At 41.2% G+C, this 13,275-nt stretch overlaps 1 protein-coding gene across 1 annotated transcript in view; it reads right to left on the reverse strand.

The window, feature by feature from the left end:
* LOC115081669 (vitellogenin-1-like) overlaps positions 1-5,462 on the reverse strand; it is a 90,450-nt gene extending 84,988 nt beyond the window's left edge. Inside the window, 3 exon segments of the mRNA XM_029586093.1 lie at positions 3,966-4,117; positions 4,849-4,869; positions 5,423-5,462. Of these exon segments, the coding sequence (XP_029441953.1) occupies positions 3,966-4,117; positions 4,849-4,869; positions 5,423-5,462 (213 nt within the window).
* Between the last annotated feature and the right edge of the window lie 7,813 nt (positions 5,463-13,275).

Consider the following 13,275-nt stretch of genomic DNA (forward strand, 5'->3'; position numbering starts at 1 on the left):
ACAGGCGCTCAATACATTTTACTGTGCATGATATTGCATTGGCCCCTAAATGTTGTGACACTTGAAGTTAAGTTGTCCTGCCCTTTTTGTTTCTATGTTTGTTTTTCACTGTAAATAAAGTGCACTTAAGGAACAGCCAGAGTCTGCCTCCTTTTGACTCTGGCTCTTCCCAAGCTGCTACGCTCGAGTTACCATGGGGGTAACTTGCTGGTGCAGTGGGTGGTTATTTCCCTTACTATAAGGCATGGAGATTACTACCGTTAACCAATAAGCCTTGATGCTTTAATGCAACTTCAACATTGCTGCCTGCTTTGATGGCAGGGGGAAAAGAGAAATTGGATTCAAACAACAACCAATAGGGCCCCCAAGTTCTACGATCTGAGGTACTGATACGCAGACTTAAGGGAAAAAGCACCGGACTGCTTCTATGGCCAAGTCTATAAGCAAAGCACGTCAAGCAACTCTGTCTGAATTTTCAAGAAAGCTCACCACCCAGTAAAAAAATGCTGTTAGCTGCAAATTTTTATGGGTTATCATAAGGCTTGGGGATAACTGCATGGAGCGGCAGCTGCTACCCTTAAGAGAAACATGGTAGTAACCTGCACAGAGCGGCAGTTACTCCCTCAAGAAGCTTGCTGGGCAGACTGGATGGACCATTGTTATTTTCTGCCGTCATTTTTATGTTTCTATGAGAACTGAGATCCAAATGAAAATTGGTCTGTGATGAGGGACTTACCTAGCTAAAATTCTGTCAGCTTGGGGGTGGGGGGTGGGGGGGAAGATGGTGGAAATATTTAAAAGCTGAGATTTGTCTGGGTAAGTCCCAAATTTAGCTGGACAAACTCTTTAGAATATGGACTATGACAAGCTCATTGTTGCATATGGTCCATATCGGTGTCCCAAAGGACTTGACCCTGTCGGCATTTCTTTTCAATATTTACATATCATCTTTATGTAAGCTGCTGGCTGGGCTCTCTGTGGGATATCGGTTGTATGCTGAGGATACTTTTTGTTCCTGATTGTACTTCATAGGCCAAGACTGCTGAATCAGTGGCTATTTGCCTGACTGCAGTCTGGCAATGGCTTAATCATAATAAGCTTTCTTTGAATCTTTCTAAAAATGACCCGATTGTCCTTCAGCATTCCTCAATGGAGATTTCCTTGGCATCTCTCACTATTGAGAAGGTTGAGTTGCCCATTATCACCCAAGTTAAAAGTCTGGGTGTTTTAATTGATGATAATTTGACATTTTGACCTCAAATTAAGGCAGTTCTTAAAAATGTTTTTTTAAGCTCTTTCATTTATTTATTATTTTTATATACTGACATTCATCTTAATTGAGATATCACATTGGTTTTTTACATTCAGGTACTGTAGGTACTTGCCTATCCCCAGAGGGCTTACAATCTAAGTTTTTGTACCTGAGGCAATGTAGGGTAAAGTGACTTGCCCAAGGTCACGAGGAGCGACAGCAGGACTTGAACGTTGGTCTCCTGGTTCATAGTCCACTGCTCTAACTACTAGGCTATTCCTCCTCCCTCCTTTTGTGTGACCTTAACCCTCTATTGAGCAAGTCTGGTTTTAGAGCTCTTGTGCAGACATTAATTATGCCCCTTATTGCAATCCCATTTATTTAGGACTACCTGCTTGTACTTTACAAGCCCTTCTGACATCCAGAACCTTGCGGCTTGGTTGATTTCAGGATGGAGTATGGAAGATATCATTATTCCTCTATTATGCAAGCTCCTCTGGCTGCCTAATCAGTATCGCATTACTTACAAAACTGCAATCCCAGTGCACAAACTTCTCAGTATATCTTCACTGCCTTACATAACATAAATCCACCACATGCTTAAAAATATATTTACAAATATGAATACAAATATAACCATGAACAAACAAAACCAATCCATCTACAAGAACCCAAGAACCCAGCATGTCTTCCCTTTATCTCCTTCCAACTCCTTTAACCCTACCTATCCTTCAACATCCCTCTACTCTAATCCCACCCCCTTAACCCCCATCAAGCCTTCTTCCAGCCCCCCTCCAACCCTTTCAATTTATCTATATCCTAGTACAAGAGGACAAGGGAGAGAAGCAGGAGAATCAAAAAGCATGAGAGACCCCCTTTCACCCTCAGGGGTAAAAGCTGGAAGTCTGCCTGTCGATAAGAGAAACATAGGGGTAGCCTGCACAGAGCAGCAGTTACTACTTAGGGAAGCTTGCTGGGCAGACTGGATGGACAATTTGGCCTTTTTGTGCCATCATTTCTATGTTTCTATGTTTGATAACTTTATGCACATAATGGGACAGATTTTCAAAGGGTTATGCGCGTAAGATACGTGCATATCCCCCGAAAAGTTGCCCCTGCCTGCCCCTGCACATGCCGAGCCTATCTTGCATAGGCTCGGCAGCGCGCACAAGCCCCGGGATGCACGTATGTCCCAGGGCTTCGAAAAAGGGGCGGGAAGGGGGAGGGTCTGGGGGCATGGTGGCGGTCCGGGGGTGGGTCCAGGGGATCAGGGGCAGTCTGGGGGTGTGGCGGAGGTTTGGGGGTGGTCCGGGGGGTGGTCCCAAGTCCTCCGGCACAGCGGCCTGTGCTGGGGGATGGTGAGCCGGCGTGCACAAGTTATGCCTGCCTTGGGCAGACGTAACTTCGGAAATAAAAAGTAGGGGGGATTTAGTTAGGGCTGGGGGGTGGGCTAGATAGGGGAAGGGAGGGGAAGGTGGGGGGATCAAAAAATAGTTCCCTCCAAGGCCGATCTGATTTCAGAGCGGCCTTGGAGGGAATAGGGAAAGCCATCGGGGCTCTCCTTGGGCTCGGTGCGCACAAGGGGGTAGATTTTATAAATCTATATGCGCGCGCATACTTTTGTTCGCACACCAGGCGCGAACAAAAGTATGGCAGATTTTATAAGATAGATACACATATAGCCGCGTGTATCTTATAAAATCCGGGGTCGGCACATGCAAGGGGGTGCACATTTGTGCAACTTGCGCACGCTGCCCGTTCCCTCTGAGGCCGCTCCGAAATCGTGGACACAGCATTGCTGTAGATAATTCGCAGTCATGATGTCACTGCCCCCTGAGTTTGCTGAAGATCACACAGTGATTGGTAGCTTATGGGGAACTGAACTAGAATCATCACCCATGATCATAGCTCTATTCAGTGCCAATTGAAAAGAGAAGGACTTTGAATTTTCTACATTCCTCTTCTCTTTGGTTTATATACGGAGTGTGGACCTAACTCCCTTCATAGCATTTTGAGATGAGAAGACACATGACAGAGCCTGGCAAAGAAAGTTAGCATCCCCTGTTTTACATCAATCCTGGAGGATGGGACGAGAGGCAGAGAAAGCCCACATTCACCATTGCCCCCCACCTAATGCCCCTTAAGAATGAGTGGTTGGGACCAACCGAGAGGGGAGCACTATTGATGATTTCAACCCAGGGAACTAGCCCTTCAGATAGATTCTCAAACGTACAGAATTCAAGCAACATCTCATGCTATCAGACAATAGTGCAATTTAAATGCAGAGCTAAAATGCTACATCTACCCCACCACCCAGCAATGAAAACATCAAATAAAAATGAGCAATGACAGATACTGATTTGGCTTCGACTTAATATGGAGATTACTAATTGTTTTATGGTTGCAAAACCAGATGTTTAGTCTTAGGTTGTACAGTTTTTGAACATGTGGATTGATCCAGTAATACATTATTGTACATTTCAAATTATTTTCTTTTGTTTTTCTGAGCAGAAAGCAGAAGAAATCTGTCAGTTGGTTAGAGCTGAGAATTATTAGGTGTAAGTGAGAAACAGAATTTAGGGACAGCATAAAATGATCGTTACATTCTTTCATGAGTAAGCAAAACCAATGATGAAACTTTAATGTCCCCCAAAGCTTGAAAACATCTTGGAAGAAGATAATTTCGGCCTCAGAATTCAATATATTTCCTTACCCTGAGACGACAGCGGTTTGGCCCAGCTCCACTGATTTCCACTGTGCATTTAATTTTTAGGCCAGACCTTGTAAAACTTTTCTCTGGAAGTCCACTTAGAACAAGACCTTCGTAGTGATAGATGTAAGCTCGGTCTGAGGTGCAAACTGGTTCTAAAACAAACAGCATGTCATAAATAGTGCAGAAACTGTCTATTTGTTGGAAATAGACACCCTGAGGTAAGGAATAATCATTTCCATAGCTATGTCTGTTGTGAAACTATTTTATATAATGTAGCAACATGGCTTGGTTGAAAATGTAATGTGATATTTTGCAAGAAGGATGCTTTTGAAGTAAGTCAGTATAACTAGGGGTGACCTCTATTCCAGGGTTTTCCAAAACTGTTCTGGTGGCCCCAGAGCCAGTTGAGTTTTTAGGCTATGTACAATGAATATGCATGAGATATTTCACATGTATTAGCAATCTAATATTTAAAAATTTATCTCATGCATGTTGATTGTGGATAGTCTGAAAACTCGAATGGCTATAGGACCATGGAACAGGTTGACCTATAGGGAAGACCTGCTCTATTCTATAAAATTCCTGAGCAACTTAAATTGCTGAAGTTCTGGAGATATTCTACTACCAGTATTTTTCTTATGTTACAAAATAGATATTCATCCTGGCCAAGCGACATCCGACCGTGTCCTATGGAGAAAAGATCTAGCTCTGGTATTTTATAGAATACAGGCTAATGCAATGATTTCCAGTTCATTGAATTTAATGAAATCCATTACAGAATACTGTAAACACATTAACCTATACCACCACTATAAATTGTTTTAAGCATCCAAAACCCAATACATATTTTTTTTATCAATGTTTAAATCAATAATGTACTTACCATAATTAATATGCTGACTCCCTAAAAGTGAAACAAATATTTGAAATCATTGATAGCATTTCATTTTGTTTGCAAAAATGTTTAAATCCTGATCACGTAATATTCTACATGCAGTATAACATTATTTTTGCCATTTAAAAATGTTTTGTTAAAGATATAAGGCACTCATTCTAAGCAATATGTATTTAAGGGTCCTTTGTCTTAGTAATAGTGATAGTATTAATTACTTAATGTTTAACATCTTTAAAATATATGCTTTATTTATACATCTTTGACAATAGCTAAACAAACCTGGCACTCATGGGGAAGTCCAGGTGACAGCAAAATTTAGTGCCTCAAGTCTCATGCAAATTGTCAATGTTAGCAAAACAAACTCATCCTGACAGGTGCTCAGAAATCAAACAAAAGCTGAACTAGTGGAGGTCAAATTTCTCCATCCAGCTGTTTAGGTTTATAACTAATATATTTTTGGTAGCTCAAATAAGTTCCCAAATTTTTAATTCTTAATTTTGTATGTTTTGGGAAGTAGAAAAAACTCCAAATGGAAGTTAACTGAAATGTTTTCTGAACTTACCTACAAGGGATAACGTCAGTAGTAGTATTACGCCCCTCATAGTGATAGACAAGGCGGAGATGCCCATGCTGTGTTCGCTTTTATATTAGAAGCACGTTTCATCAGCTGATTACTTTGGAACCTGAATTTCATGAGAGTAAACAAACTTGCTAGGAACTGATCAAACAAAGGATAACTGCTTTGGTAGCATTTCTGGCAATAAAATGAGTCTTTGTAGGCTGTGATACCTTTTAAAGGACCAATAAAAAAAATTGTAGTAAATGAGCTTTCAAGACCACACAGGCCTTTTCTTCAATTGAGACTGCAGTGCTGACAGAAGGAAGTCAATGTGTCTAGCAAAGCTTGAGAGGTGGGAATTCCCACAATTAGATTTGTCAGGTGTTATTAGGTGGAGATTATATTAGGGTTGTGCTGTTGTTCCTTCTTTTTAGTGTGTGTTAATTTTTTAATGTGTAGAAAGGGGTAGATTTTCAAAGACATGCTGATATACGACACCCGTGCATGCAATGGGGGGGGGGGGGGGGTGGATTTTATAAAAAAATCGAGATAGTGCATCCCCAGTTCCCTAACCCCCTACCTATCCTTCCTCCCTTTTCCCCTCTCCGTCCTGAACCCTAATCCCCACCTTTCTAATCACATGTGTTTGTTTTAGAACTTACTTCTGCTCAGGAGCTGAAGTAAGTTGTGCACACCGGCTGGCTGCCAGCACGTGCTTCACTGGGACAGCACAAAATGGTGCTGACCCGTCCGGTCCCCGTCCTGCCCAGATCCCGCCCCCAGCCTGCCCCTTTTCTCACAGCCGGCTCTTCCACGCTTACCACAAGATACGCGCGTGGCCGCGGCCGTTCTAAAATGCCCGCGGCACCCGCAGCTCGGCCACGCACGTATCACGTGGTTTTTCCGTTCGCCTGCTTTCTAAAATTTACCTGTAAATGTTTTAGCACTAAAATGATTAACATGCACCAAAGGGTTTTAATATGTGCCAAATCATATTAACATGAGCTCCTCCTGGTTCTTCACCCAGACCTCCCACCTGGCCAATAGTACTCAATAAACATGTTTAATATTACTTAGGCAGGATAATTAGATGTAAAATTATTAAATTGGCAAATCTATGTCTGACTTTTTAAAAATTGCAACTTACACCCCAGAACGACCCCAAAATGCCCCTTTTAGGTGGTATGTGTGCATGAGAAAGCAAAAATATGCACAAATGTTTGATGTTTATATGATAGCATATACACGAGTAGATGCTACTTACATACTTTTATGCTAATTTTTACATGCGTAACTTTGAAAATTCCCCACATTATAGTCAAGTCAATAAAAGGTATATGTGTATCTGGATGAATAAGTGCTTTTGCTCATGTCTGTACGTGAAGTGAACATTAATAGAGTATTTATAATGGTTGATTCTTCTCCACAGTCTGAATAATTTTCATTGGGCCATGGCAAATATTTTTTTTATCCAAATATGAAACCTAGAGACCAATGTTCAAAGTTGAGTTGCATTTTGCAAAAGCATTAATATGTGATAAAAGGCCAAATAATGTGTACAATTTTATCTATAAAATATTGCACAGATTATTTTGCACATAATATATCTTTTGCAAGGCGCAATGCAAACTCTTTCCAAAATAAGTAAAAGCTGAATAATTATGAAATAGGAAATTTCTGACATTTTCTTTTTTATTTCAGACAAATGCATGTCTTTAACCTTGATATGTTGTCTATACATATCACATCTTATGAACTCCAGGAGGTGGCTCTGTTAGACACATTGTAAGCAGTGAGGTGAGTATTAGCAGTGAATTGGAGAGACTAAGATCATATCCAACATGCCCTGACTTATGAGGGAGATTCATGCCTATCACGGGATGCTTAAAATTAACCCATCTGGAGACACTTCCCCCAAAGACAATTGGACATGGTATTCATAATCTCATCGGACTAGATCCAGATGGCAGAAAGAGTTGAATAACATATTTTTGTATTAAAAGGCCAAGAGTTTTAAATATCTGACTGATATGATTCAAGTAACTATTAAATACAACAGGTGACAAAGTTGATCCCTGTGGAGCCCAAGTTATCTTCAATTACCTACCTGTATTTGTTGTACTCTCCCTAGTAAAAAATAAAAATGAAAGCCATTGCACAAGGATAGACCCTACCCCAAACAAGACAACAGAATGGAATGATTCAAGGTGTCAAAGGCAGATTAAATGCCCAGCAAAACAAAAAATACAGAACCTCCAATATTCAGCTTCTTAATAGGTTGTCCAGCAAAGACAGGAGCACTGGCTATTTTCCATGACACCTTTGGAAGCCATATTGGAAAAGGTCTAGAATGTTATCAGCTAAAATAAACTCAGCAAATTCAAAGAAGGACAGTTTAGAAATATGCCTATATCTTTCCAGAAAAGATGCACCCAGGCATAGCTTTTTCAAAAGTGAGTAAACAATTGCTTTTTTCAGAGTTTCTGGGAAGATGTCTTCAGTTAAGGAGGAATTAATAACTAAGGTCAAATGGTTAATCATTGAAGCTTTAGTAGATTTAATTAACCAAGTCAGACATGGTTCTTTAGAACAGTAAATGGAATTAACCAGTGAAACTAATCCAGTGTAAATCACAGAAATTGTGGCATATAAACCACACACCAAAATCAGTCTGCAAGCAAGGAGTGTGTGAAGCAAATTAAACTGTTCAGTAAGGAAAGTGTTCAGTAAGGAAAGTGTTCTCAGTTTATGACAGGCATATTTATTTGAATGCTCTCTACAGAGTAGTGCAAATCCCCCAACATGGCCTTCTTTTGCTGGAGGAGCTCTGTCGGGAGGGACCCAGAATACAGAATCTGATACAAATTGGGTATCGATCTTCAATAAAAAAAAAAAGAGCAAAGGCAGGGGTTTAGCCCCTACTCCACTGAGTATCTGATCTGAGTCATGTTTCAATACAAAGGCTTCTATTCAGAACAGGGGTAGGACAGGAATAGAGGGCTAAACCCCTGCCTTTGGTCTTTTCTCTATTGAAGTTCCTGGACTGATACCTGATTCATATCGGATTCTTTATTCTGGGTCCCTCCTTCCCTCCAGCACCACATATTTTTTTTTCATATCATTTTGCTTTAGCGCATGCTAAATAACGAATGCATGTTAAAACTCTTTTAGGTTGTTTATTGCACATCGTCTTGCTGAGCATGGGAATTATATTTCCTCAATGTAAGCATCAAGTTGTATTGTAAAAAATCTTGTCAAATAAAACTAAACGATGAATGCATTTTAACATGATTTGGCACATATTAAAACCCTTTGGCACATGTTAATCATTTTAGTGCTAAAACATTTACAAGTAAATTTTAGAAAGCCAGGCGAGTGGAAAAACCACGTGACACGTGCGTGGCCGGGCTGCGGGTACCGTGGGCAGTAGCATGCTCAATGTGTTTCCTTTGCCTAATTTCAGATGTTGACGATAGGCCCTCCACACAACCGGAAAGGGGTAATGATGATGATACGTAATGCAATGGAGCTGATAATGTAGCTGATAATGATATGATACAGACTTTTAGATTCTTGAAAGGTTTTAATGATCCAAAGACAACGACAAACCTTTTCCGTTGCAAAAAAATCAGCAGAACCAGAGGTCACGATTTAAAACTCCAGGGAGGAAGACTCAGAACCAATGTCAGGAAGTATTTCTTCACGGAGAGAGTGGTGGATGCCTGGAACACCCTTCCGGAGGAAGTGGTGAAGACCAAAATGGTGAAGGATTTCAAAGGGGCGTGGGATAAATACTGTGGATCCATAAAGTCTAGAGGATGTGAATGAAGAGAAGAGGCATGGGGGTGGCTTGCAGGAGTGACGGCTACTACCTGGAGATGAATATCCTTATTCAATAAACATACACATGGTTAATGCGACTCCAATATTGCTCTATGCTTCAACGGCAAGAGGAAATGTGGAAAAAAAGGATTTGCATCCACATAAAAGCATGGGAGTAGCTTGCTTGTTATGGAAGTTACTACCCCAAAACCAAAAATGCCTGATACTTCACTTTCAATGCATATCTAGTATAGCTCTCTGCTTCAATGGCAGGGGGAATGAAGAAAAGATGTTTTATATTCAGACATCTACCAACAAGGACTGAATTACATAGTCTGGGTAAAACAAATAAGCATGGGTGTAGCTTGCTTGTTACGGCGGTTACTACCCCAAATCAAGTCTGATACTTCACTTAGAATACACATCCAGCACAGCTCACTGCTTCAATGGCAGGGGGATGAAGAAAAGATGATTTATATTCAAACAACCAACAAGGACTGAATTGCACAGGCTGGGTAAACAAGCATGAGAGTAGCTTGCTTATTACGGTGGTTACTACCCCAAACCAATTAGCTGGATACTTCAGTTAGATGCAGCTCCAGCACTGCTATCTACGAAGGCGGGGGTGGAAAGGAAATAGAACCAAAAAAATTATTTAAAGGGACAAGAGTAACAGAAAAGTATGAAAAAAAAGTGTAAAACCTTGCTGGGCAGACTGGATGAACCGCTTGGTCTTCTTCTGCTGTTATTTCTATGTTTCTGTGTTTCTATGTAGTCTATTATTACAAGCATGTAAAAGGGATTTGTTCAGTTTTGCTTAGATGCATGCAACCTTGAGAGCAGTGATGTGGACTGTATATTTCAAATGCTGGAAAGTTTCCTACAGTGTTAACATTGATATCTTGATGCAACCTCTCTAGAAGAATCAAGGATGCTGTATAAAACTTTAATTTTCAATTAATTATTCAAATTAAATGCTAAAGTGTGGTAGTACCTGGTTTATTCATGAAATGGAAAACAGTTAGATTTGAGGGCATAAGCACAAAGTATACTTTGTGCATAATAAACTGTTTGACATAAAATGCTTTATTTTTACATCTGTAGGTCATTGTGACATCAGGTCAGGATAGATAAGATAAGCCACTTTTAACTTGCACTAGAAGTACTATTTTGTAGCACCCTGTCTGCAAATAGAAATGATAGATAGTGACCTTTTCCTAAAAAATGCCAGCTCATCCATGCTATGTGCTAAGGACCAGTGACTTTTGGAGAATATCATTTAATAGGTTTACAAAAATGACAAAAAAACCCTGAAAACCTAAGTTTTTGGCCCACTGTTTTGGGTAGTTAAACTATATTTTGGTTCTTAGCTGTTTTCTAGAGCAATTTGAAAGGATTCCTACTGGTATATAAGGGTTTACCTGCAGAAAACTCTTTTTCAAAACTGCCTTTTGTGGGTAACAACCTACCTGCACTGTGCTCGGCATGGGGAGATTTTCCCATCAGGGCACTGGGTGGCACTAGGGGTGGGGTAGGGCAGGCTGCCAGAAGCACATGAGGGGTTTTCATTGTGATAATTCCTGCGCCTGCTTTCTCCTCGTTTTCCCCCGTATGCTTTGGACCTGCAGCACCAGCGGCCAGTCAGTTTTTGAAAGGGAAAGCTCCACTGGAGTTTTCTCTTTCAAAATTTTCTTGCAAGCCCGTGGGTACCAAGTGCCTGTGGGCCTGCAAGCTTTGCTGACTGGCTGAAAATGACCCTCAGATTAAGATTTCAGTTCGGAGAATGGGCCAGTTCACTCTGTATTAATCAGCATCTCCCCATGACCCATGATCCACACATCACTAGTTGGTATCAGAAAATACAAAGTAATGGATAGTTGGGAAATATGCAGATCATAATCTGTGGATCACAAATTTTAGTTCATATTTCTTGAAAGGCCAATAAACAACCTAGAAAAAGTTAAACTTTAGCCCTCTGCTTTGTGTTTTCCAAATACCTGTTTTAGATAAGCCTAAAAGTTATTTACCTAGAGGTTGATATTCAAAGGTTTTTGTCTGGATAATATTTTGAATTACCTGAACAAACACCGAGTTTTCAATTTCCTGCCCTGCTGAGCAGATACGTTGTAGCCAGGTAAGTCATTACTTGGTTAAAATGGGATCAGATTTAAAAAAGTAGGGTAGGGGGCATTCTGGGTGCATGGTTAAAGTTTATTCGGCTAGCACTAGTATTCAGCAGCACCAGCCAGGTAAACTTAGCTGGGGAAGTCTGGTAAAAGAAACCACTATCCAGGTAACTTTGGCTGGATAAATTCAGCTGAACAATTACCCAGGTATGTTCTGCTGAATATCCAGGTAAAGAACCCCAGGTAACTTTCCTGTCCCTAGCTTATTCAAAGTGGACCACTTGGAATTAATTTTCAAAAGATTTAGCCACCTAACTTCAGGTGATGGACCGTAATATTAGTACCTTTGAAAACTTACCAGAACTGAGTAATTGACAATTGCTCAAAAAGGGTAGATTTTAACACATGGACGTGCCAATTTTATAACATGCGTGTGCCAGCACACGCATGTTATAAATTGGATGGCGTGAACATGTGCAGGTGGTGTATGCAGGGGGGGGGGGTGAATTTATGCAAAGTCAGCGCGGTGATGTAATAGGGCCTTCCGAGTTCCCTCCCAGTCCGCTCCAATTAAGGAATGGCCTGGGAGGGAACTTCCCTAACCTTTTGCCTAACCTTCCTTCCTCTTCCCCTCTCCTTCCTGTCCCCTAAAGCTAACCTACCTGGCCTTAAATATTTTTATTTTATTACTTGCTGCTCCTCAGGAGCAGAAGTAATTTACATGCTCCGGCCGACTGCTGGCTTACGCTCCCCCAGGACAATGGCTAATGGCTCCTGTCCCGGCCGGCCTCCATCCCACCCCACCCCACCATGCCCAGAACATGCCCCCCCCCCCCCAGCCCGCCCCTTTGAAGAGACCTGGCACTTGTGTGCGTACCGGGGTTTGCATGCGTGGCCGGGCCCCTATGAAAATCCATACGGCATGCGCAAGGCCTGGCCACGCGTGTAAACCCCAGATTTTACGCTCGCAGGCCTCTTAAAATCCGGCCTAAATTGAACAGTGTTGTAGAGCGATGGGAAAGAAAGGGCAACATCTGGAAATCTATGTACACTAATGCTCATAGTATGGGAAGTAAAGTCCCAGAATTAGAGGCAGTCATGGAAGCGGCTGATTTGGATACAATGGCAGTCACAAAGATGTGGTACGTGGAGAGCCATGACTGGGAAATAGTTAAACCAGGCTATAAACTATTCAGGAAGTACAGGGTAGAAAGAAAGGGAGAAGGAGAGATGCGATATGTTAAAAAAAAAAAAAGGAGGCATTGTGGATTCATCTGGAAAGAGAGAATGAAACATTCATTTATACTGGCATAAAAGACAGACCTCCATTGCAGGCAGAAGAAACGGAAATATATTTAAACTGAAGGCATTCACACATTTGCTATGAAAGCTGATTGCAATTGGTTGAATGCTGATTGGGGTATCCGGGCTCTGGTGTCCTCTAGAAGCAGGAATATCCTGGATTCTCAGCAGGCAGAACTGTTCCGCTAACCGGTAATGGGACCAGCATGGGTGATGCTGAACCTACTGCTTAGAAACAGGGAGAGTATTTATAATAAATCCAAACCACTGGTGGTAGAAGAAAATAAAAAAATGGGAGAAAACTCACCACTCAGAGCTCACATAATAATAGTGGGACTGGAGACCTTCATAATTCAGAGCACAACGCCAACATATTTCATGGCTCAATTCTAATCATAGCTATCTCATAACCATGTCTCAATATGGCCCTCAGGCTGAGAAATTAGCCCACCCCAGTTTAACCTTTGCACATGAAAAGGAGGTGCAATTGCACCCCTTCAGCAGGAGAACCTTAATAATTTTGTTGTTCCCATTTCTAAAATTTTGCCTTTTTAAGACTTTGCCATAAACTGCCCACTGTAAAACATCTCCAAAGGACAGGCCCTT

The sequence above is a fragment of the Rhinatrema bivittatum genome, unplaced genomic scaffold (genome assembly GCF_901001135.1).
Source record: "Rhinatrema bivittatum unplaced genomic scaffold, aRhiBiv1.1, whole genome shotgun sequence".
NCBI classification, from domain to species: domain Eukaryota; kingdom Metazoa; phylum Chordata; class Amphibia; order Gymnophiona; family Rhinatrematidae; genus Rhinatrema; species Rhinatrema bivittatum.